Source organism: Erpetoichthys calabaricus, chromosome 1 (genome assembly GCF_900747795.2).
Source record: "Erpetoichthys calabaricus chromosome 1, fErpCal1.3, whole genome shotgun sequence".
Classification (NCBI taxonomy): domain Eukaryota; kingdom Metazoa; phylum Chordata; class Cladistia; order Polypteriformes; family Polypteridae; genus Erpetoichthys; species Erpetoichthys calabaricus.
The window spans coordinates 334,761,618-334,786,433 of NC_041394.2; the positions used below are offsets into that span (position 1 = coordinate 334,761,618).

A 24,816-nucleotide genomic window follows, 5' to 3' on the forward strand; every position below is an offset into this window, starting at 1 on the left:
TGAGTGCAGGTACTTCGGAAACAAAGAACCGTGTAAACCTAAAGTTTAAATTAAGTTCATAGACCTACAAAAGGTTGCCATTGATTTGAGGCAAGATTGCTTTTCTCCTGTACAACTATACGTTGCATTCTCAACAGTAAGCTTGCACGGCTTGCTCATATTACAACCGGAGTGCTGAACTGACAATGTGATATACAAACAGAACAATCGTAAAAACAGGATTAAATAAAAAGGCTGCTTCCGTTGGCAAAGCAACGAAAAACGAAGACCTTATATGACGTTCGTTTATAAAACAGCGGAGAGGCTGTGTGAAGTCAGCTTCACAAAAAAAACAGATCCTTAACAAATTTTTATTGGTATATTTTCACTCAATTTAAAAAGGTTTTCTTCTTAATAAAAATTTAAAAGCAGTACTTCGCCGCTGCAAAGCACGGGGATGTATATATATAGATAGATAGATAGAGATATATATGTATATATATATATATATATATATATATATATATATAAATAGATATATATATATATATATAAATAGTTATATATATATATATATATATATATATATAGATAGATAGATAGATAGATAGATAGATAGATAGATAGATAGATAGATAGATAGATAGATAGATAGATAGATGTGTATGTATGTAGATATGTAAATATGTATATGTATATATATGTGTCTGTATGTGTATATATATATATATATATATGTGTGTGTGTATGTATGTATGTGTGTATATGTATGTGTATATATATGTTGATATATGTATATATATGCGGATGTGTATATGTATATATATATGTATATATGTAGATATGTGTATATGTAGATATGTATATATAAGTATATATGTTTATGTATATATATGTTTACATAACCTCTTTAACACACTACTTCTCCGCTGCGAAGCGCGGGTATTTTGCTAGTTATTTATAATTTTAAAGAAGCAGCACCAGCACTCAAGACGGACTATGTTGTTATATTCTGTTATTTTAGCATTCAATATTTCATAGTGAACTATCAATTTAGTTTTTCTCAATTTACGCTCAGCTCTCCGGGATGTTCTCTTTAAATCAGACACTTTTTAGGTCTTCCATGGTGTTACAGTGCTGGAAGATTTTTAACTGTCTTTTCAGGAGCGACTATGTCAGCAGCAGCTCTCACTTTAGCATTAAAATTTTCCACCTTACTATTTACATTATTATTACTATTGTAGTAAGCATTACAAACGAACTGGTTGTTTAGAGGACAGCATGGTGGCGCAGTGGGTAGTGCTGCTGCCTCACAGTAAGGAGACCCAGGTTTGCTTCCTGGGTCCTCCCTGCGTGGAGTCTGCATGTTCTCCCTGTGTCTGTGTGGGTTTCCTCCCACAATCCAAAGACATGCAGGATAGGTACATTGGCGATCCTAAATTGTCCCTAGTGTGTGTGTGTGTGTGTGTGTGTGTGTGTGTGTGTATGCACCCTGCGGTTGGCTGGCGCCCTACCTGGGGTTTGTTTCCTGCCTTGCGCCCTGTGTTGGCCGGGATTGGCTCCAGCAGACCCCCAAGACCCTGTAGTTAGGATATAGCGGATTGAAATATGGATGGATGGATGGTTGTTTAGAATGTTGGCAAACTTTGATGCTACAAATGAATCAAAGAAGCATTTTTTTAACAATATGCTTCTCATTAATTGTGGCTATCAGTATTTCTACATTAAATAATATGAAAAAATGGTCTGATCTGCCTCACATCATCAATATCAGGTCGGCTCTTAAAGTCGTGCTCTAAGCAGCTCTCCCCAGTTTTTCATTTGCTTTTTAACTGGTCTCTGACCTGTGGTATTGTACCTAATCTGTGGAAACAATCAATCATTACCCCTGTATCTACGGTTTCTAGGCCAAGCTGTTTAAATGACTATAGACCAGTGGCACTTACATCTATTCCAATGAAATGCTTTGAACATTTGGTGAAAAACATTTTAATGACAGAGACAAAGTCTTTTCAAGACAACAATCAATTTGCTTATTGTGCAAACAGAAGTGTGGAAGATGCTCTGCTTGTTATCTTACATCAAATCTATACCTTTCTTGATCAGCTTGGTTCATATGTCAGAGCACTATTTTTGGATTTTTCTTCAGCGTTCAATACTATACAGCCTCATATACTGATTGGGAATTTAAACAGTATGAATGTAAACCCATTTATCACACTATGGATTCAGAACTTTCTTTTAAATCGTTCACAGACAGTTAAAGTTCAGGACACTTTTTCAATAGTCATTCATTCAAACACAGGAAGTCCACAGGGTTGTGTCTTATCATCATTACTGTTTACTCTGTACACAAGTGACCTGTGACAGAACAATGACCACTGCTCCATTATTAAGTATGCGGATGACACCATGATCATAGGATGCATATCTGGGGAGGATGAAAGCAAATATCTAAATCAAGTGGACTGGATGGTAAACTGGTGCAATAAAAACTCTCTCACTCTGAATGTAAAAAAGACGAAAGAAATGATATTTGATTTTAAGAGACAGAAATCTGTATGTTCACCCATTGTAGTTCTGGGAGAGGAGGTAGAAATAGTGAATTAATATAAATACTTAGGAACTTACCTAGATAACAATCTTAACTGGAATACAAATACAAAAAAATTATTTTCTAAATGCAACCAGCGCTTATTTCTCCTCCATAAACTCAAACTATTTAAAGTAGACAAGGACCTCATGTTGTCCTTCTATCGCAGTATGATCCAGTCTGTCATCATTTTCAGTTTCATTGCCTGGTTTAATAGTCTGACAAACCAAAACTCTAAAAAGCTCCTGCAGATTACGAAGTATGCAACTAAAGTTATTGGGGCTGATGTAGATGATTTGACTAGTGTGTGTCAGAGGGCAATGCTAAAGAAACTGGAAATCATCTCAACTGATTTCAGACATCCATTACATGTAGAACTAAATTTCAGTAAATCAGGAAGGATAGTTGCTTTGAAAACCCACACAAATCGCTCCAGAAACTCCTTTCTTCCTAGTGCCATACGACTTTTCAATAAGAAATATCGGAGATAATGTTTAAGGTTTTGATATATATCCTGTTAACTTTTTTTTTTTTTTTTTGGTATAAATATGTTTTATCTAACTGCCTTACCTTAACCTTTCTTATTTCTATTTGTCTGTTTTATTTCATTCTGTCTGTTACCTGTTATTAGATGCAACTGAGAAGGCAAATTTCATGTTTTCTTGTGTAAACATGACTAAATAAAGAAACCTAAACCTAAACCTAAACCTAAACATCAACTTTTAATCCTTTAGTAATCATTAAATCCAATGTGTGCCTCCTTTGTGTGTAGCCTGACTAACGTGCTGCCTCAGATCAAAAGAGTGTAGGAAGTTTAAGAATTCTTTTGCTTTCGGGTCACAATGATTATCAATATGAAATTTAAAGTTGCCAGTATTTACAAACCTGTCATAGTTAGTCATTATAATTGACTAGACAAAAAGCCTGTTTCGACAACGTAAGATGAAACGGGCACAAGTTTGTGTCAGCAGTGTATGAAGAACAAATGATAAGTAACGAAGAAGTTGTTTTGTAATTATTGTAGTCCGCTTTACTCATTACTGTACAGGCTTGTACTGTTAGTTGATGAATTTTCCAGGCTTATAGTAGAGAAAAACCAAGCAAAATGACACCTTTTATTGGCTAACTAGAAAGATTACAATATGCAAGCTTTCGAGGCAACTCAGGCCCCTTCTTCAGGCAAGATGTAATACAGAAACTGAAGTTTCCTATGTTTATATACACACTCTAGGACAAGAAACAACATTGGTAAAAATTTTAAATGAGAGATTTTGAATGTAAAAAATTAATAGATTCATTCAGGCTAGGGTTAATTTAGCAAGAGAGAAAAGAACAATGTATTGTCAAGATCTCTGGATAAGATAACTGTCCAACAAAGTCTTTTGAAGTTTGTAACGAGTTTTTTCAAAACAATGTGGGTCTGTAGACAGGTTGTCTGTCATTCTGAGAGATGTAAACAATCCTCATATCTGGCCATAAAACTCTTGTCTTTATTCAATCCATGTTGTAAAGTATTAAATTTTAGCATGAGTTTAACTTCCCATTCTTTTCTCTCTTGCTGTGTTTTGAAGTTGCCCATAAGCACTGTGACTTTAAAGTCCTTCTCACAGTGTCCATGGCTGTTGAAGTGGGCCGCCACAGGAACATCTGTGTTGCCATGTTTAATGTGGAACCTGTGGAAATTCATTCTCTGGCGGAGTGTTTGTCCAGTTTCTCCCACATAGAGTGCAGTGTCAGGACATTTCATGCAGAAAATTAGGTAGACTACATTAGATGATCTGCAGGAAAATGATCCCTTTATGTGATGTTCAAGTCGGCAGTGTGGTATAACTATACAGTCTGTATCATAGATGTGGGCACATGTTTTGCATCTTTTCTGTAGGCATGGAGATGTGCCATTTTCTGTTGGTTCACTTAGGGAGCCTCGGACAATTAATTGTTGAAGGTTTGGTGGTTGTCTGTATGCCAGGAGGGGAGGTTCAGGAAATGCATTTTTCAGTGTTTGGTCATTGTTTAGTATTGGCTGAAGTTCTTTTATAATTTTTCGAAGTGTTTCAAGATGTGGGTTGTAGGTGTCAACAAGGGGGGTGCAATCCTTTTTGTCTTTGTTTTTATATTCCAGAAGGTTGTCTCTGGGTATGGCAGTAGCTCTTCTTATTTGAGTGTCTGTTGTTTTGGGGGTGTAACCTTGTCTGATGAAATCTTGTGTGAGCTCCTGCAGTTGTTGATCCCGGTCTGTCAGGTCTGAGCAAATACGATTGTACCGTATTGCTTGGCTGAAAATAATGGAGCGCCTTATATGCTTGGGGTGGAAGCTATCACTTTTCAGGTGGGTCCGTCTGTCTGTCGGTTTGTGAAAAATAGAAGTTACAAGGGTGTTGTCTTTCAGTTGAACGGTGGTGTCAAGGAAGCTGACTTCTGTTTTTGAGTAATTCAGCTTCAGCTTTATGTTGAGGTGAAAACAATTATATTCATTATGAAAATGGAGGAGGTCCTTTTCACTGGCAGTCCAGATTATGAAGATGTCATCTATATAACGGTGATACAACATTGGTTTTACGATGCACATTGACATGAAATCTTCCTCCAATTTTGCCATAAAAAGATTTGCATAGTGAGGTGCAAACCGACATCCCATTGCAGTCCCCATTTGTTGCAAGTAGCAATCCTGTCCAAAAGAGAATAGATTATGTGTCAGAGTGAATTTTATCATTTCTATTACTGACTTTGTGGGTAAATCATGTTGTTTGAGGTACATTTCACATGCCAATATGCCATCATCATGGGGGATGTTAGTGTAAAGTGCCTCAACATCCATTGTGGCCAGTAAGGTTCCCTCAGGTAAGGGGCCTAAAGCAGACAGTTTTTTTAAGAAGTCAGTGGTGTCCTGGATGTAGCTGGTTGTGTTACGGGTGAGGGGTTTAAGGATCTGCTCCACCCAACCTGAAACATTTTCTGTAAGGGAGCCAATTCCTGAGATTATAGGCCTTCCTGGGTTCCCTTCTTTGTGTTTTTTAGGAAGCATGTAGAAGTAACCCATTTTGGGGTTCTCAGGAATTAAACTGTTTACATGATCCCTGATGTCAAGAGGAAAGCTACTTACTATTTCTTTTAGTTCCTTTTTGTAGAGATCTGTTGGGTTTTCTTGCAGTTTGTAATAATGCATAGTACTGGACAATTGTCTTTGTGCCTCCTGTATGTAATCTGATGTGTTCATGATGACTAAAGCACCCCCTTTGTCTGCTGGTTTGATAATGATTTCTGTATTTTCCCTTAGTGAATGTATGGCTCTCCGCTCATCCCTAGTAATGTTTTCTATCCGATTCTTTAGTCTTTAGTGATCATCTCTCAGAATGACAGACAACCTGTCTACAGACCCACATTGTTTTGAAAAAACTCATTACAAACTTCAAAAGACTTTGTTGGACAGTTATCTTATCCAGAGATCTTGACAATACATTGTTCTTTTCTCTCTTGCTAAATTAACCCTAGCCTGAATGAATCTATTAATTTTTTACATTCAAAATCTCTCATTTAAAATTTTTACCAATGTTGTTTCTTGTCCTAGAGTGTGTATATAAACATAGGAAACTTCAGTTTCTGTATTACATCTTGCCTGAAGAAGGGGCCTGAGTTGCCTCGAAAGCTTGCATATTGTAATCTTTCTAGTTAGCCAATAAAAGGTGTCATTTTGCTTGGCTTTTCTCTACATTCATAATGGCTAACACGGTACAGCACCCTAGTACTCCAGGCTTATAGTATAATATTGAATGATGAATGTTCCAGTACAATATGGAATAGTAATAAGTATAAGCACCACAAACCTGATATAGGTGTATTGAATGAATGTGTAATTGAACCAGAATGCGTAATTAGGCCTCGAGCTGTAGTCGAAATTGCCTTTCAGGCCTCTAGAGCTTTAATCGAAGTCGCCTTTCTCTTTGAATTTTTGCGGCCGTAAATCCGCCGCCTGCCGCGATGTTGGGGTTGGATGTCGGTCTCGTAAGGTTTTTCGGGCAGCTGCGCAGAAGGCGACTGTGCATTCGGCTTCGGACGGACATGAGTGAGTGAGTGTGTGAGGAGGCAGGCGAATTATGTATTAAGATACTAAGTCTGAGAATTCCTCAATTGAAGACGCACTATATTTAGGAAGTCAATACACAGACAATAATAGAGACTGGGAAAGTCTTTGAATAACAAAAGTAAGATACTCAAAAACTGCAAATGTACCAAACCCAACATCTTTACCCTTTAACCAGCTCAAATAAATATTTGCTAAACTGCCACCTTTCTTGCCTTGGCAAACTGCATGAGTAAAGCTGTAATTCAGAGGTGCAAATTCAATTAAAACAGCTGCACCATCAGAACTAAGCCACGTTTTACTTAATGTAAGAAAGTTGATTTTCCTATCACTGATAAGATTGTTGATGGTTAATGCTCTAACATTTAATAAGGCCATATTTAAGGTCTTGGAAGAGCAGAGCTGAATTGGTGGAATGTTACAGCTGCTGGAAATGGTAATTAACTTATGCGTATTAATGCCGGTTTGGTCTTGTCACATTTGGACATCTTCTTACCTGTATGTGCTATACAGGCCACTGCAAATATTTCAAAATGTAGCAATGTCTCCTGTTCAACCATCTGAGATGGGTGCATGTCACACCTTTTTTCAAGTCACTCCACTTGTTCCCCTTTGTGGCACACATTAAATCCTTGATGCTTGAATAATCAAAGGGTCAGCACCTATGTATGGAGATACTCATGAGGTCCTATGCTCCTTCTCATCCATTCAGTTCTGCTAAATAACAGCATCTGGTGAGGCCAACTCTTCATGGCAGCAAATTGCAATCCAGGCTCTTTTCAAGTGTACCTTTGAGCTGGTGGAATGAGTTTCTCACTTCCATCCAAATTGCTGGCTCCCTCAGGGTGTTTAAGACTCTCTTGATCTGTGACTTACTGATAATGCCTTTGATAGGTTCTTGTAACTAAGGTAAGATTAGAAAGTCTTGTGTTCTCTTTGATTAATAGGTTTTCACTTGTGATGATTAATTTTGTAATCTTGTCCTGAAATATTTGTTCCTAAAAAGCCACCAGACTGATATTTACTTGAATATGATGACTTCCTTTGTAAGTCACTTTGGATTAAAGTGTTTGTTATGCAGATACAGGTAAATGTTAATGTAACTAACCTACTACTCTGTTTGAGCAGAGCAGTAGCTATATTTCCCAGATTCCTTTGTGGGTTCTGGAATTTTCCTAGAGCAGTACAGCTGCTGCCCACTAGTAGGCTAGGCAACTAGCATTGTGGTGTTCAGTGTCCCCAGCTGTCCATCTGTTACTTGAGTGTTTTGACCATGGAAGGTGCATCTCAGTGTCCTTTCAAGTATGATAAACACACTGTAGATCCAATCAATTTCCCATTTTCACCTACATTATCTATAAGGTTACAAGCAGTATTAGCCATATAAATATGCATACAGAGTGGTAACAATACTTTTGCAGGCTCCAGTTATCTGAAGGGCTGGTGGTGATTTTTTATCCAGATATCTTCAGAGCTCACTACATATTTTAACTGGTGCTTGAACAGTAAAATTGAGCTTTGTGTTCCATTGTCCTGGGCTCTCAGGTGTTTGTGTATTGGTAAATGCCACATCCTGCAAATGGCACATACTGTGATGTGGAAGGGAACAGCATAAAGGCAATTCTGCTTACATTTCACCTTTTTCTTCTAAAATGACAACCATTCACTCTGTGTGTGAGTACAATATGAAAGAAACCTAAGCATTATTCTATATAGCTTTTCTTAAATAAGAAAATCTAACTGTAAATAACAAACATTTTTGCTCAACTTAATTGAAGAGAAACTTTCTTTATAAATGATGTGCAGGATTTTCTTTGAAAGTCCATTTCAATGCTTAATTCATTTTTCCAAAACAATTTCATCATGAATTAATATTTCACACCAGACGAGCAAAGCTGGCACATCAGTCACTGGTAGGGGTTGGGATAGGCAAGTGCTAATAAATGAGATTAGGGAACATCAAAGATCTGCTGCCATTAGTAAGCAAACTCCCAACAAGCTCTGGTGATTTTAGAAATCACAGACCAGTTCATGCACTAGAAAATGTGTGTAAATGTTTTATTCTTTAAAAGTATTTAAGCCACAAAATGTAAATGTCAAAATATTCAGGTAAGCCATGCATGTTTTATTTTCTTGTGTTGTCTTTTGTCTTTATGGTTTATTCAAAATTGCAAAAAAAAAACAAAAAAAAACTAAACAATCTTTCACCCATGCATGGAAAATCTAACCCAGTTCATTCAATGTGGGTGACGAGCAAAAACATTTCACTAACATGTATGCAATTTCATTTGTCCATCCATTTTCAGATGCAGAATAATATTGCAGGTGGAAATATCAGTGTCAGGGTGATTGTACAAACAAAACCTTGTTCATACATTCGCTATAAGTTTCTCATGTCCTCTCCCTTCGGCTAACAACATGTACCTGTGTCATAAGTGAATCTGTCACTATGTCATCAGTCCTCTGAGTGTCATGTCCCCTTTCTTTTTCCCTTTTCCTCAGATATCCCAGCTTCCTGACAATTTCCAAAAAAGGGCACATTAGTTTAAATGCTGTAAAATTAAGTGTATATTATGTACCCTGTGATAGACCGTCATCCAGATATGTTTTAAATTTTTTCTGTTGCCAAGTACTTACAGGACTTTGGAAATTAAAACTTGTTCACTGACATTGCCATAAAGAAGGAGTTCACGTTTTGAAGTTCAAACAGCCACCTCTCATTTCTCCTGAAATGTTAACCTTCAAAGGGTATTAAATAATGCGGGAAGGCGAGGCATTGCAAGTTCCTTTAGCATATGAACAAGCTTTTCAAATGGTCAAACAAAAGACCAATAACAGAATAAAATCAGCCAGAGCTGCCTGCCAGAAAAATATTTTACAAGTTGTAAACCAGTGGGTGGTACACATTGCTGAGGATTGTTGCAGTGTTAGCAGTGGGCACACATCTGCATGTAACACTGAGCTGACTCTTTGCTGTTTTTATCCAAAATACAGTCACTTCATAGCCTTTACCCTAAAATGGGATAATACAATATTTGCTTTCTTCTTTCTGGCTTAATTTAATGCAGCATTTAGTAATTTGTTTTGATGAGAGCCCTGGGCCATGACATTTTGCCCAGTTAAAGATATTTACTTAATGACAATTGTAATCTCCATATGTGGGCATTTAAAGATGTCCTGTATGTGCATTTACAATGAATTAAAAGTGTTTTAATTTTTATATAATATTTTATAGCTTGTAGACCTGAAGAACGGAAAGAAGATGATGAAAATGCCAGAGAATGCTACTAAAGAAGTAAAGGAAAGTCAGGCAGTGTCAGAAGATTATAAAAAAGAGAATATGAATATATTTTCCAAGCAATATAATCGAGGTCATCTAAATCCAATTATTCATCACAATGATATACACAGTAAGGAAGCAACATGCACCTTGACTAACATTGTGCCTCAACTTCAGGACCTAAATGGTGGCCAGTGGACCAAATATGAAGGAATAGAAATGCAGAACTTTACAAAAGGATGCAAAAAAACATATGTGATTGTTGGAGTTATTACAGGAAATAACTATACTTATACGAATAATGAAAAGAGGGTTAATGTGCCGAGTCACATCTGGACCGCTGCTTGCTGTGTCAATGAAAAAGGTACTTCTGAAAAATTCTTTGGTTACATTGCTAAAAATAACAAAAATGAAGTAAAAAATATCAGTCTTGTTGATCTACAGTACTTACTAAAGACAGCTTTTGGCAGTGATGTGACTTTATTTAATGGTGACTGTAAGGGAAACAGAAATACCCTTTTCCAGAATTTTTAACTACTGTTTTTTTTCTGCTTTGTATGTACTTCTGAATTTACTGTTTTTTGGATTCTTTAAAGCTCTGAAAATATATTCTAGAATTGAATAGATCAGCTAAATTTTCTGGAAACTTTACCATTTTTAAATTTAATGTTCTAATATTTTTCTGCTTATTGCTTTCTGTATTAATTTCAGCTTTGCAGTCATTTTTTTAATGTACTTAAACTGTTTTGCAATGTTTTCACCATCGGATGATATAATTTCTAACTTCTGTAATTCTCAGATTATATCCTTTAGAAAAATAAAGCTTAATTGAAAGACGTGAAGCTGCTCATTCCATTAATGCACAACTGGATCTAATTCTTGTATGAGGCTCACAAACACACCACAGAGGACATCTAACCTGAATGTTGAAGTCAGTCACACAAACAATGAGGGACTTTTTCCACCATATTAGAGACTGCTGGATCCTAGTAGTGGTGACTCACATGACATATTAAACATGTAAAATATTATATACATACATATTAATTACAATATATATATGCATAAATTATCGTAACTAACAAGTAAAGGAATAAAACACTGAAATATCTTGTTTAAATGAGTAATGCTTTTCAAGAAACACCTTTCAGTCTTACAACACTAATTAGAATTTCACACTCTCATTTAGAGATTTTCATCAATTTAACCTTCTAGAACAGGGGTGTCCAACTCCGGGCCTGGTGGGCCGCAGTGGCTGCAGGTTTTCATTCTAATCCTTTTCTTAATCAGTGACCAGTTTTCACTGCTCATTACCTCCTTTTCCATTCATTTTAACAGCCTTGTTGTTTAAGGATTCAGTCCTCTGAATTGATTCTTTTCTTCACTAAATGGCAGCCAAAGAAAAATGAGACATAAAATGAGCCAACAAATGACAAGCTAAATTGGGCTTTCACTCCAACCAGTTTCTTAATGAGAAGCTGATTATTGCTGTTTTTTAAACCCATTATTCATTTCCATGGCTTGTTGCTGTTCTCATTCCGCCACAGCAGACATTTAGAAAACTGTTGATTTTCTGTTTTTTCTAAGAACACTGTTTTAGTGACCTGAGCAGATTAACCTTATTGAGACCTTCAACTTACTTTATTTTCAGATACTGTGGTTAACTGGTCATGCGGCTTATTTTGTGTCTGATTATTTTTTGGCTGCTAATTAAGAAAAAAAGGAACAACTAAGAGGTCTGAGTCCAGTTAAATAAAACAAAGGCAAAAATGTTAATTAGCAGCAAAAACTGGTCTGTAATTAAGATTTTTGAATGAAAATCTGTAGGCACTGTGGCCCACCAGGATCGGAGTTGGACACCCCTGTTCTAGAATGTGTCAGGAGTCCTTGTACATGTTTTCATTGAGAAGTCAGGGGTCTGGCCTCTTAATGATATGCTGTCTGTAGGGTAGAAGTCTTCTTATTTAAATACACTGAGTCCTGCATTGGGCAGGTCCTCCAGGTTCAATTACCCACTGGTACATTTAAAAAGTGAATCAAACATCATGCTATGCTGAAGAACCCTGACAGTTTAGAGAATAAAAGTAGATGGCCCAAAAAGGCATAACAGGAACCATCACGAAAACCCAAAGTTGTCAAATGTTCACATTAAAAAATAACATTCTAACTGATGAGACCCCAAAGGAAATGTGAGTCCAAGTTCAAGTTGAAGTATTGACTGTTAACGATGCAAACTTCCTTTAATGCCTATAGCTGCCCACAAACAGCTAGCAAAAGCACTAGCAAATATTTATAAACTCAAAAATCAACAGAGACTACATTTAATGGTGCTGATATAATGGGATGAGAAACTTTTTGTACTGAGTACAAAATTTGGAAAACATCTCCCTAACAAGATGCTATCACTTCAGTACTGCAGGTATGAAGTTAGAAAGCCTTTAGATATCTCCAGTTTGCTCCAAACCTACTGTTCTGCTCATTTTCTATCATATGTCTTATTCCAGACTCCTTAGACCTGATTTTATGGTGTTTCCTCATGAGTGACTTCATTTGAGCTACTCTTCTGTCAAATCCTGAGAGTCTAAGTGCTTCTCAAACTGTCAGCCCTTAGATGTTCTCTATATTTTATCATGTCAGTACACAGAGTTGGAAACACAAATCCTCATTATAACTGTTGTGGCATACAGTAAACATGAAATGGTGAGAAGATTGATACACTGTTGTGGAAGAAAAGAGAACCACATTAAACAATTATCAGGGAGCGGTTTTATTAAAGTAAATTGATGGATTCAAGGCCTTAAGTCTCAAATGAATTTGTGAGTTTTGAGTTGTCAATATAAGGAGTTTATGTCCCCCTCCCTCCACCACCACTTCCATTTCCCTTACATCATTCATAGCTGTTTTTGAAACAGCTATCAAATCAGGTTGCATAATATTAGAGATCAGGGCACTGATTAATTAGACTTCATCTAACAATGGCAATTGGGAATATTTCATTTCATGAGATCACATAATGAGTTTGATAACTCTCATGAATTTACTTATCTATATATAGCAGTAGAGTGTTGTACCGTGTTAGCCAACAATGAGACGACCCCCAAAACAGGAATACTTTAACAGGTGGAGGGAGACCAGTGACATTTTTCCCTCCTCATCTGTTTTGTCACTCGTTTTGCATTTGGCTACGCTCAGTGTCACTACTGTTAGCATGAGGCGATACCTGGACCCTGCAGAGGTTTGTGGCACAGGTAGTCCAACTTCTCCAGGATGGCAGGCGCATCAATATGTGCCATTGCCAGAAGGTTTGCTGTGTCTCCCAGCACGGTCTCAAGGGCATGGAGGAGATTCCAGGAGACAGGCCGTTACTCTAGGAGAGCTGGATAGGGTTATAGAAGGTTTCTAACCCATCAGCAGGACCGCTATCTGCTCCTTTGGGCAAGGAGGAACAGGATGAGCACTGCCAGAGCCCTACAAAATGACCTCCAGCAGGCCACTGGTGTGAATGTCTCTGACTAAACAATCAGAAACAGACTTCATTAGGGTGACCTGAGGGCCCAATGTCCTCTAGTGGGCCCTGTGCTCACTGCCTGGCACTGTGGAGATTGATTGGCATTTGCCATAGAATACCAGAATTCGCATGTCCACCACTGGCGCCCTGTGCTTTTCACAGATGAGAGCAGGTTCATCCTGAGCACATGTGACAGACGTGAAAGGGTATAAAGGCAGTTCCTGGAGGATGAAGAAATTAATACCATTGACTGGCCCCCACGCTCGACTGACCTAAATCCAATAGATCACCTCTGGGACATTATGTTGCGGTCCATCCAACACCACCAGGTTGCACCTCAGACTGTAAAGGAGCTCAGTGATGCCTTGGTCCAGATCTGGGGGGAGATCCCCCAGGACACCATCCATCGTAACATTAGGAGCATGAACCCCACCCCGACGTTGTCAGGCATGCATACAAGCACATGAAGGCCATACAAACTACCGAGTATGATTTGGAGTTGCTGCAATGAAATTTCAGCATAATGGACTCGCCTGCCTGCTGCATCATTTTTCCCTTTGATTTTCAGGGTGTCCTTGAATTCAGCCCTCTGTTGGTTGATCATTTTCATTTCCATCAAACGATGTGGCATCCTTTTGTTCCTAACACATCACCCAGTCCATATCAGTAGAGATATCTAGCAGAATTTTTTTTCCCATTGAGATCTGATGTGTTTTCAAAGTGTTCCTTTAATATTTTGTGTCTGCTCACAACATCACCTTCATCAGTCTGATCATTGAAGATAACGCAACAGCCTACAGAGAGGAACTCAGACTCCTGGCAGAATGAACAATAACCTCGCCCTCAGTGTAAGCAAAACTAAGAAGCTGAATGTGGATATATCCACAAGTAGGTGACAGAACACATCCCTATTTATATCAGAGGAAATGCTGAAGAGTGGTCAGTAGTTTTAGGTTCCTTGGGGTCTCTCTCACTGATGACCTTAAATGGTCATGTTAAATTGCAGCTCCGGTGAAGAATTCCCACCAGTGTCTGTACTTTCTCAGGAGATTGAAGAAGGCTCAACCATGAGCAGCTTCTACAGATGTGCTGTTGAGTCTGTCCTTGCATAGTGAAAACAGAACAGGCACACAGCTCCATGTGATCCATGACATTTATACACTTTTGCCATCTCAGAAAAGTGAATAGTATCAGGGTCACCCCAGCCACCCTGCATTGTCACTTTTTCCATAGTTCTGTTTTTTAGCCCTTGACAATGCACTCAGTAATGACTTTAACTGCCTTCTCTTTCCAAAAGTGTACTGCTGAACATGTGGCTGTGAGGACCATTGTACTTGAAAAACCACACATTATTAGAGGTGTTTTAATCCCATCAAGGAGGAACTTGTGCTGTTGTTGGTTCTCATTGTTGTACGCATTTTCTGGATGCATTGCACAATATTGCATCTTATATGCAAATTATTACAAGTGGCACAGGAGGCTCAGATGAAGGAGATTGTTTCAGAGCAGAATTAGCAGACTGGTTTACTTCCACTTTTCGGACATGGGGTTATGTATTTCTAAGAGGATTCTTGTTTATAATAATCATTATTATATTTATGGATCTTTTGATTTGTTTTATTTGTACTGTTTTGAAAAATGCTTAACTGACACTATTGAAACTACATCCCTTCTCCAAACACCACAAGAACTAGATTCTTCTATGTCCTTATCACATTCTGATTTTCCTGACATTTTACATAGACTGGATATTGTTCAATGTGATTCTTTTGAATAGGAAATAGGGGAAATATGTGGAATTGTATTTTACCTATTAATATAAATCATTTATGAATTGTACCCAATAGCCTTTTAATTCTATCTGCAGTATATAATCTGTATTTTCAAATGTTAGACTCCTTTTGAAACTGCTATTACACAAGTCTGCTGTTATGTCAGGTTACGCTAGAGGTGAAAGGCTCAGATAAACATCAACTGTATATATTAAAGTGATCAGGCTAACCTTGTTATTGCATAGATAAGCAATTTCATTAGACTAATTAATCAAACTCATTTTGTGGTCATATGGACTGAATCCACATGAAATACTTCCATTTAATTGCCATTATTAGATGAGAACTAAATAATAATTTATCTGCTCAACTAATGTTATGTATCCTGCTTTGATGCGTGTTTTAATTACAGCCATGTATGACACATGAAGGGCAATGGAAATGGCGGGTGGCGGTGGAGCATAAACTCTTTATATTGACAACTCAAAACTCACAAATTCTTTAAAGCCTTAAGGCCTTATATTTATCAATGTACTTTAATAAAACAGCTCCTATGGATAAGTGTCTAACATGGCTCTTTTTCTTCCACAACAGGGTATTAGTCTTCTGATCCCTTTGTGTTTTTCCCAAAACAGTTATAATGATGGTCTGTGTTTCCAACTCTTTGGCAAAGTACTGAGAAGATAAAATGAGAACGTGTCCAAGGACTGACAGCCTGAGAAGCACTCAGACCCTTAGGATTTGTCAGAAGGACAGCTCAAATGAAGTCACTCATGAGGAAACAGCATAAAATAAGGAGCAAAGGGTCAGAAAGGAGACATTTGATAGAAAAAAGAGCAAAACAGTAGGGTTATATCATCACCCTTATATGCAGTCTCTGTTGATTTTTGAGTTTATGAATGTTTGCTAGAGCTTTCGCTAGCTGTTTGTGGGGAGCTATGGAATAAAAGGAAGTTTGCATTATCAACAGTCAAAACTTCAACTTGAACTTGGACTCACATTTCCTTTGGGGTGTCATCAGCTGGGATGTTATTTTTAATGTGAACATTTGACAACATTGGATTTATGGGATGGTTCCTGTTATGCCTTTTTGCACCATTTACTTTTATTCTCTGAACTATCCGAGTTCTTCAGCATAACATGTTTGGTTCACCTTTCAAATGTGCCAGAGGGTAATTGAACCAGGAGGACACTGCCCAATGTAGGACTTAAATAAGAAGATTTCTACCCTACAGACAGCATGTCATTAAGAGGCCACACCTCTGACTTCTGACTTCTGATGTTAATTTATGCATATAAATATATTGTAAGTAATATGTATGATTTAAAGTTGCATTTATTTGTAAAACATTAATGCATGTATAATATTATATATATATATATATATATATATATGTGTGTGTGTGTGTGTGTGTGTGTGTGTGTCATGTGAGTTACCACTACTAGGGCCCAGCAGTCTCTGGGGTGTCAGTGTTAACTCTAATATGGTGGAAAAGGTCCTTCATTGTTTGTGTGACTGGCTTCTACATTCAGGTTAGAAGTCCTCTGTGATGTGTTTGTGAGCCTCATATAAGAACTAGACAAAGAGCCCATTTCGACAACGTAAGATGAAACGGGCACGAGTTTGTGTCAGCAGTGTATGAAGAACAAATGATAAGTAACGAAGAAGTTGTTTTGTAATGATTGTAGTCCGCTTTACTCATTACTGTACAGGCTTGTACTGGTAGTTGATGAATTTGCCAGGCTTATAGTATAATATTGAATGATGAATGTTCCAGTACAATATGGAATAGTAATAAGTATAAGCACCACAAACCTGATATAGGCGTATTGAATGAATGTGTAATTGAATCAGAATGCGTAATTAGGCCTTGAGCTGTAGTCAAAATCGCCTTTCAGGCCTCTAGAGCTTTAATCGAAGTCGCCTTAATCTTTGAATTTTTGCGGCCGTAAATCTGCCGCCTGCCATGAAGTTGGAGTTGGATGTCCGTCTCGTAAGGTTTTTCGGGCAGCTGCGCAGAAGGCGACTGCGCATTCAGCTTCGGACGTGCACAGAAGGCGACTGCGCATTCGGCTTCGGACGGATGTAAGTGAGTGAGTGAGGAGGCAGGCAAATTATGTATTAAGATTAGATCCAGTTGTACATTAATAGACTGAATAGCTTCACATCTTTCAATCAATCTATTTTTAAAGGATATAATCTGAGAATTACAGAAGTTAGAATTATTTCATCCAATGGTGAAAACATTGCAAAACAGTTTAATTACATTTTAAGAAAAAAAAAGACTGCAAAGCTGAAATAAACACACAATGCAATAAACAGAAAAAATATTGTATCAGATCATAAATTTGAAAAAAGTTTTAAAATGGCAGAAAATTCAGATGATCTATTAAATTCTGGAATACATTTGCAGAGTTTTAAAGGATCCCTAAACCAGAGTATATACAGAAGTACATACAATGCAAAAAAAAAAAAAAAAAAAAAAAAAATCTTGTTGAAGGTATTTCTGTTTCCCTTACACCCACCATTAAACAAAGACACACTTCTGCAATAATGTTTCCTTAGTGTCTCTTCTAGCTTATCAAGAGTTGTATTTTGTACTTTATCCTCATCATTTCTAGCAATGTAACCTAAGAATTTTACAGGAGTGCCTTTCTCATTGACACAGCAAACAGCAGTCCAGATGTGACTCGGCACATTAACCCGCTTTTTTTTAATGCGTATAGGTATAGCTCTTTTCTGGAATCACTCCAACAATAACATATGTTTTATGGCATCCTTTCGTAAAGTCCTGCATTTTTTTTGTTTCATATTAATTCCACTGGCCATCGTTTAGCTTCTTAAATTGAGGCACAATGTCAGTCAAGGTGCACGTTGCTTCCTTACTGTCTGTATACTCGTGGTGCATAATTGTATTTAGATGACCTCAATTATATTGGTTTGAAATTTATTATATTCTCTTCATTATAATCTTCTGACACTGCTTGACTTTCCGTTACTTTTTCAGAAGGAGTCTCTGGCATGTCCATCATCTCTTTGCCGTTCTTCAGGTCTACAAGCTTAAAATTTTATTAAAAAAATGTAAACACTTTTAATTCATTGTAAATACACATACATGACATCTTTAAATGTTCACATATGGAGACTATAATGGTCATTAAGTAAATACCTTTGACTGGGCAAAATGTCATGGCCCAGGGCACTCACCAGACACAAGGTATTGAGCCCCACATGAAATTAAGCCACAAAAAAGAAAACCAAAATTGCAATACCCCAGTTTTGGGAAAGAGCTTTGAAGTGACTGTGTTTCAGTTAAAAACAAACACTAGTCACCTCAGTGTTAGATGCAGATGGGTTTACAGCAATGGCTGTCCACAGCACCCATGGCTAACTCTTCAGCGGTCCACAGCAATATGTGCCACCTCTTGGTTTACTATTTGCAAAATATTTTTTCTGCCAGGTGGCTCTGGCTGATTTTATTCGGCAATCAGTCTTTTGCTTCATTATTTGAATTATTTTTTGAGTTACAACTTTCAATGTCACACTTTCCCACATTGTTCTGTACTCCTGAAGGTTAACATTTCAGGAGAAATGAGAGGTGGCGCCTTCTTTATGCCAATAAAAAGGAAACGGAACAAACAATATCACTGAACAAGCTCGCATTTCAGAGGTCCTGTAAGTATTTGGCAGAAGATAAAATTTAAAACATATCTGGCTGACGGTCTATCAAAGGGTCCATAGTATACACTTAAATTTACAGAATTTAAACTAATGTGCCCTTCTTTGGAAATTGGAAGGAAATTGGAATATCTGAGGAAAAAAGAAAGAGAATATGCCATACAGAAAACTGATGACATAGTGACGGACTCACTGATGACACTGGTACATGTTGTTAGCCGGGGGGAGGACATGAGGAGCTTACAACAAATGTATAAACAAGGTTTATTTTGTACAATCTCCCTGATGCTAATATTTATCAATGGCAATATTATACTGCATCTGAAAATGGATGGACAAATGAAATTACATTTATTATATTGAAATATTTTTTCTAGTTACCCTATGTCAGAGAGGGACATTTTTTGCACACTGGATGGTTTCTTTTCTTTCTTAGGCAAAGGAACATGTAAATATTACATTTAAAACACAGTAGATGAAGAGGCAATAGGCACCCATTGCTGGGACTGGGGTAATGAGTTGAAAGGCAAATTCCCTGGATAATCATGTTACTGATTATTGTGATGGCTGTCTACAGGATATTTGGTACTTGCTGTCTTGCTGTCACCCACTTTGAAGTTTGAACTGCTTAAACATACAAACACTACAAAATTGTAATAACAGAACTGTTCCTTCCTTGGAAAATGTTTGTATTTACATGACTTGGAAATTAACACGTCTGAGAATATTGGTTTCTAATCAGCATATGTGTACTCATTGATAGTTGGTAAATATACTTTTTGTTAACCTGTGCTTACATTATTTGTTAAGACCAGGACATGTGGATGTGCCATTGTTTAATCCATTGCCATGCTGATCTAGGCAGGGACTGAAGCAGATCTAAACTTCTGTGCAAGAGAAGGCAGGGGTGAGGAACGATCCCCTGATAACACCACCAAGACACTTGCATAGAGCTGCGCGATGATCATTTAAAAGCCTGTACAGCAGCTGTCCTTTTGTCTCACTTCCTTGTCTCGTAGGACGTTAAAGTGTCTCAGAGAAATTGTAAGTAGGGCGTACCGTGCAAGAAGACTCACAGGACTTCAAAGTGTCTCTCTGAGATGATCATGTCTCAACCCAAGACTTTTTTACATAATAGATAGATGACAGCCACATGTGCTTGACTCTGCTCCTTAGACTCGACGAGCTGTGTCCAATATTCACCCACCTGAATCCAGAGATTCTATAGCTCTATGGGCCTGTTAGTGACGATGGTGCTCAGGTATTGTTCTTTTAAAATCTTTCACAGAATAATCCTGCTGACTACACCATTGTGAGGGGTTGGGGAGTACCACCACAGTAAGCCCTATATACTTGGTAATAAGTCAAAAACAACAATAATGTCATTACAGACAGAGCTCATGATTGAATTGAATACATATTGCAAAGATGGCGGTTATATAGCGTTGACAAGAAGGGGTGGGTCCAGGGGGAACCAAAACCGGAAGTGATGTCATCAAGAGGAGGGTCCTTCTGTTGGTGTGCAGAGGGAAAAACAGAAGAAAGTATTAGAGGACAGTGCCAACCCTATAATTACAGTTTTCAAGCATGTGTGTGACATCATTTACATAGAAGTATAGTCCAATTAATGTGGAGGTCTTGTGGTGCTGCTGAGACTGGATGAGGCAGGGGTGAAAATCCAGTCAACAAATTCAGTCTGTGGAAAATGAGCAGCTTTATGCTTGGTCCTCTTACAATGGTTTTTCTTTTGTGGTTTTAGGAGTTTGGAAATCTTGGAATTTTTCTTATAGATTCTCTTTCCCTAAGAGGTAATTTTTATTTGTTTTGTTATTAATATACACTTGCAGCAACATATGCTAAAATGCAAGCAATAACACAGGAAAGCTTCTCCAGAGGTCATGGTCTTGAGAGTTTTTCCTAATACTTAAATGGTTCACACCTATAATACAAATTCCCCAAAGGCTAAAGGATTCAATTTAAAGACGAGAACTAGAACTTAAAGTCATGGATGTTGTCACTGGTGGTCGGCATAACATATTTATGAAATGTTTTTACATGTTTCGACATCACTGTCTATCTAAATCAAGTCAAATTTATTTATATTGCACAACTAAAAATTGACCAAAGTACTCTTTAATAACGATTAGACCAAGCATTTGATTAATAACAAGGATACAACTGTTGTATTGCAACTCTTTAATTCCACCAGGGGGGGTAAACGTTAATATTTAACATTATACATAGTTATTGTCTGGTTTTTTTTCACCTGTATTATTATCATTCTTTAATTTAATATTATTTATTGTATCAGTATGCTGCTGCTGAAGAATGTGAATTTCCCATTGGGATTAATAAAGTATCTATCTATCTATCTATCTATCTATCTATCTATCTATCTATCTATCTATCTATCTATCTATCTATCTATCTATCTATCTATCTATCTATCTATCTATCTATCTATCTATCTATCTATCTATCTATCTATCTTTGTTAAATGATAATGATAATAATAATAATGATCCAATGATATTGTTATTGTACATGTACAACAAAATGTGGTTTTTGCATACCCCTTGGAGTCAGAGCACAGGGTTATCTATTGTACAGTGCCCCTGGAGCAATTGCAGTTTAAGGGCCTTGCTCAGGGGTCCAAATGAGTAGAATCCCCTCTGGCAGTAATGGAATTTGAACTGGCAACCTTCCCAATGCCAGTACAGATCCTTAGCCTCAGACCCACCTCTCCACCTCCACCTTCACCTTCAGATGGTTATATTGCAAAGATCTGAAGTTTAATCGAATAGGCATATTTTGTGTGTTTGCAACATGTACCTTGATTCCTGCCATGTGAGGCTGGCTTAACACCATGAAGGCTGCAATTCATTTGAATGTAAATACACTGTAGGAGAGACTGGCATTAACCATTTTTCTGTGGCCTAGAACACTAGTCCTTGGTTTAACATGTCACTACCAGACACTAAATTTCAGCTTGTTCTTGGCTGGGCTTTTCTTTAGAATGCAGCCTCTGCATTCTCTTTAATTTAATTAATTAATACTCTTTAATTCCATCCGGGGGGGGTAAACGTTAACATTTAACATTATACATAGTTATTGTCTGTTTTTCACCTGCATTATTATCATTCTTTAATTTAATATTATTTATTGTATCAGTATGCTGCTGCTGAAGAATGTGAATTTCCCATTGGGATTAATAAAGTATCTATCTATCTATCTATCTATCTATCTATCTATCTATCTATCTATCTATCTATCTATCTATCTATCTATCTATCTATCTATCTATCTATCTATCTATCTATCTATCTATCTATCTATTAACTGATAAAATTATCAATCACCAAGTGACATCCCAAATCCATCTTCTCATGGTACCAATTAAACATTCAGCTGAAGCAAAGACCCATAACATAACAACTGACAACCTTTACGGATAGCACTTTACTCTAATAGTCAACCAAAAAGGATGGACTTATGTGCACCCACAAAACCAATGGCAAGACCCTATTCCTTTAAAAAACCTTTGCACACCCCAAATCTTTCCTCTCCCGTCAAGCTCACTGCTCTCAACCTCACCATAACTTCTGCCCACTGTAACAGAAACCCCTTGTCTATAGGGTGTGGCTTTAACAAAGCTTGGAGCAATCTCTTTTACTCTTATGGGCAATCTGCTGTATGGCTAGAAGGGTGGAAGACTTATCTGTATTGGAGTTAGTTGAGGAGGCTACAATTGCAAACCTTGATAAGGAAAGCAAGTGCATGAGCAAGAGAGACACCACATGTAACAGCCACATATTTGCCTTGCTTACCACAGGAGTTGACTGAGCACCATCCACCCACCAGGTGTAATTTTCTAACACCACAGGATAGTACATGTAAAAACATCAAAATTAAAAATGCAGTACCACTTTTAACCACAAGGTGACACCAAAGGACAAGCTTCTGAACAAAGAAAGAAAACTGTACCGAAAACGTGCTGGAGAAAGCCGTCCAGGAAAGGAACAAAGCATTGCTTACATTAAGCCAAGCATACCCACTTTGATTACAAGAGCTAATAATTAGGTAAAGGTGGGGGGATGAGGCAGTGTAGTCTAAGTGTGAGTAAATCAACATCACAATGCAAGAACCTTTATAACCAGCTAAAAAACTTATCCATCTTGATCAAATGAATTGAAAGTTCAGAATTCATAAGCTATGTGTTTTTTTTTCTATAAGAGAGAAAAACTTTAACTAAGCGGTTGTAATTTTATGTTTCTAATGTTTGTTATTTTTCTTTTGTATTGTCATGTGCATAGGGGAAACCTGAAGGGCTCTAGTGACTGCAATTTTACTCCAGCTCCAGGATTTGGCTCCATGTCCTAATGCTTTTCTCTTTTCTTACCTCTGCAGAATGGGTGATTGATGGCTAAAACACTTCTGGCATCATTTCCAGTGTCAGTCCACCTCGATTCTCCTCTTTATGTCAGGAAAGGCCCAAAACCAGAAGCTCTGCCATCTTGGGATGCTTCTGTTTGAATACAATACAATACAAATTATTTTTGTATAGCTCAAAATCACACAAGAAGTGCCCCAATGGGCTTTAACAGGCCCTGCCTTTTGACAGCCCCCCAGCCTCGACTCTTTAAGAAGACAAGGAAAAACTCCCCAAAAAACCCTTGCAGGGAAAAAAATGGAAGAAACCTTGGGAAAGGCAGATCAAAAAGAGACCCCTTTCCAGGTAGGTTGGGCATGCAGTGAGTGTCAAAAAGAAAAGGGGGTCAATACAATACAATACACAGAAGAGAACACAAGTAATCCTCAATTCAGTATAATAATAAAAATATAACAAGTACAGAGAAGAATTTAACAGTAGATAATATCACATACTGTAATACAATTTGGATTTGTTTAGAGTCCTGGAGACCTCAGCCATCAAGCTGCCTCCCCTATTTGGCCATTCCACAGCAGAAACAGCGCTGGCCAGCCAATCCAATGAAAGGACCCCTGTACCCGACTGTAAGAGCCATTTCCTAGTTACATAAGATTCATAAATGTTTTACTAAATGACCATGCATAATTTATGGGAGGCTCCTATAACCCCCATAAGTAGAATTGAATTGGTATATTCTAGCCATTTCTAACAGCTGTGACTAAAGATTATTCTCAGTTAGTGACCAGCCTTGCCATGTATAAGGTGTAGAGGGCACATGGTTTTAAACCGTGTCTATGTGCCCACAGGCCTTTTGAGTGTGTGAAGTAATACGTAAGACAACGCGTTTATTTCAGTGCTGAGCTGTACGCTTAAGGCGTACAGAAGAAGAAATTAAGAACTTTTAGATAGATAGATACTTTATTAATCCCAAGGAGAAATTAACATACTCCAGCAGCAGCATACTGATAAAGAAAATATTAAAGTAAAGATAACAAAGATAACAATGTAGGTATACAGACAGACAATAACTTTGAATAATATTAACGTTTAGAACCACCCCCGGGTGGAATTGAAGAGTCGCATAGTGTGGGGGAGGAATGATCTCCTCAGTCTGTCAGTGGAGCAGGAAAGTGACAGCAGTCTGTCGTTGAAGCTGCTCCTCTGTCTGGAGATGACACTGTTCAGTGAATGCAGTGGATTCTCCATGATTGACAGGAGCCTGCTCAGTGCCCGTCGCTCTGCCATGGATGTCAAGCTCTCCAGCTCCGTGCCTACAATAGAGCCTGCCTCTAGAGGCGTCCCTCTTATTTATGCTGCCTCCCCAGCACACCACCGTGTATAAGAGGGCGCTCGCCACAACCGTCTGATAGAACATCTGCAGCATCTTATTGCAGATGTTGAAGGACGCCAGCCTTCTAAAGAAGTATAGTCGGCTCTGTCCTTTCTTATACAGAGCATCAGTATTGGCAGTCCAGTCCAATTTATCATCCAGCTG

The 24,816-nt window shown here is 37.7% G+C and overlaps 2 protein-coding genes across 5 annotated transcripts in view; both read left to right on the top strand.

Moving 5' to 3' along the window:
• Positions 1-10,467, top strand: part of LOC127529377 (endonuclease domain-containing 1 protein-like) — a 35,531-nt gene extending 25,064 nt beyond the window's left edge. The window contains exon 3 of the mRNA XM_051932748.1: positions 9,889-10,467. Within this exon, the coding sequence (XP_051788708.1) occupies positions 9,889-10,467 (579 nt within the window). The remainder of the gene's footprint in view (positions 1-9,888) is intronic.
• The window catches only part of LOC114664744 (zinc finger protein 345-like), a 292,505-nt gene that overhangs the window by 251,713 nt on the left and 15,976 nt on the right, over positions 1-24,816 (top strand). The window lies entirely within an intron of this gene.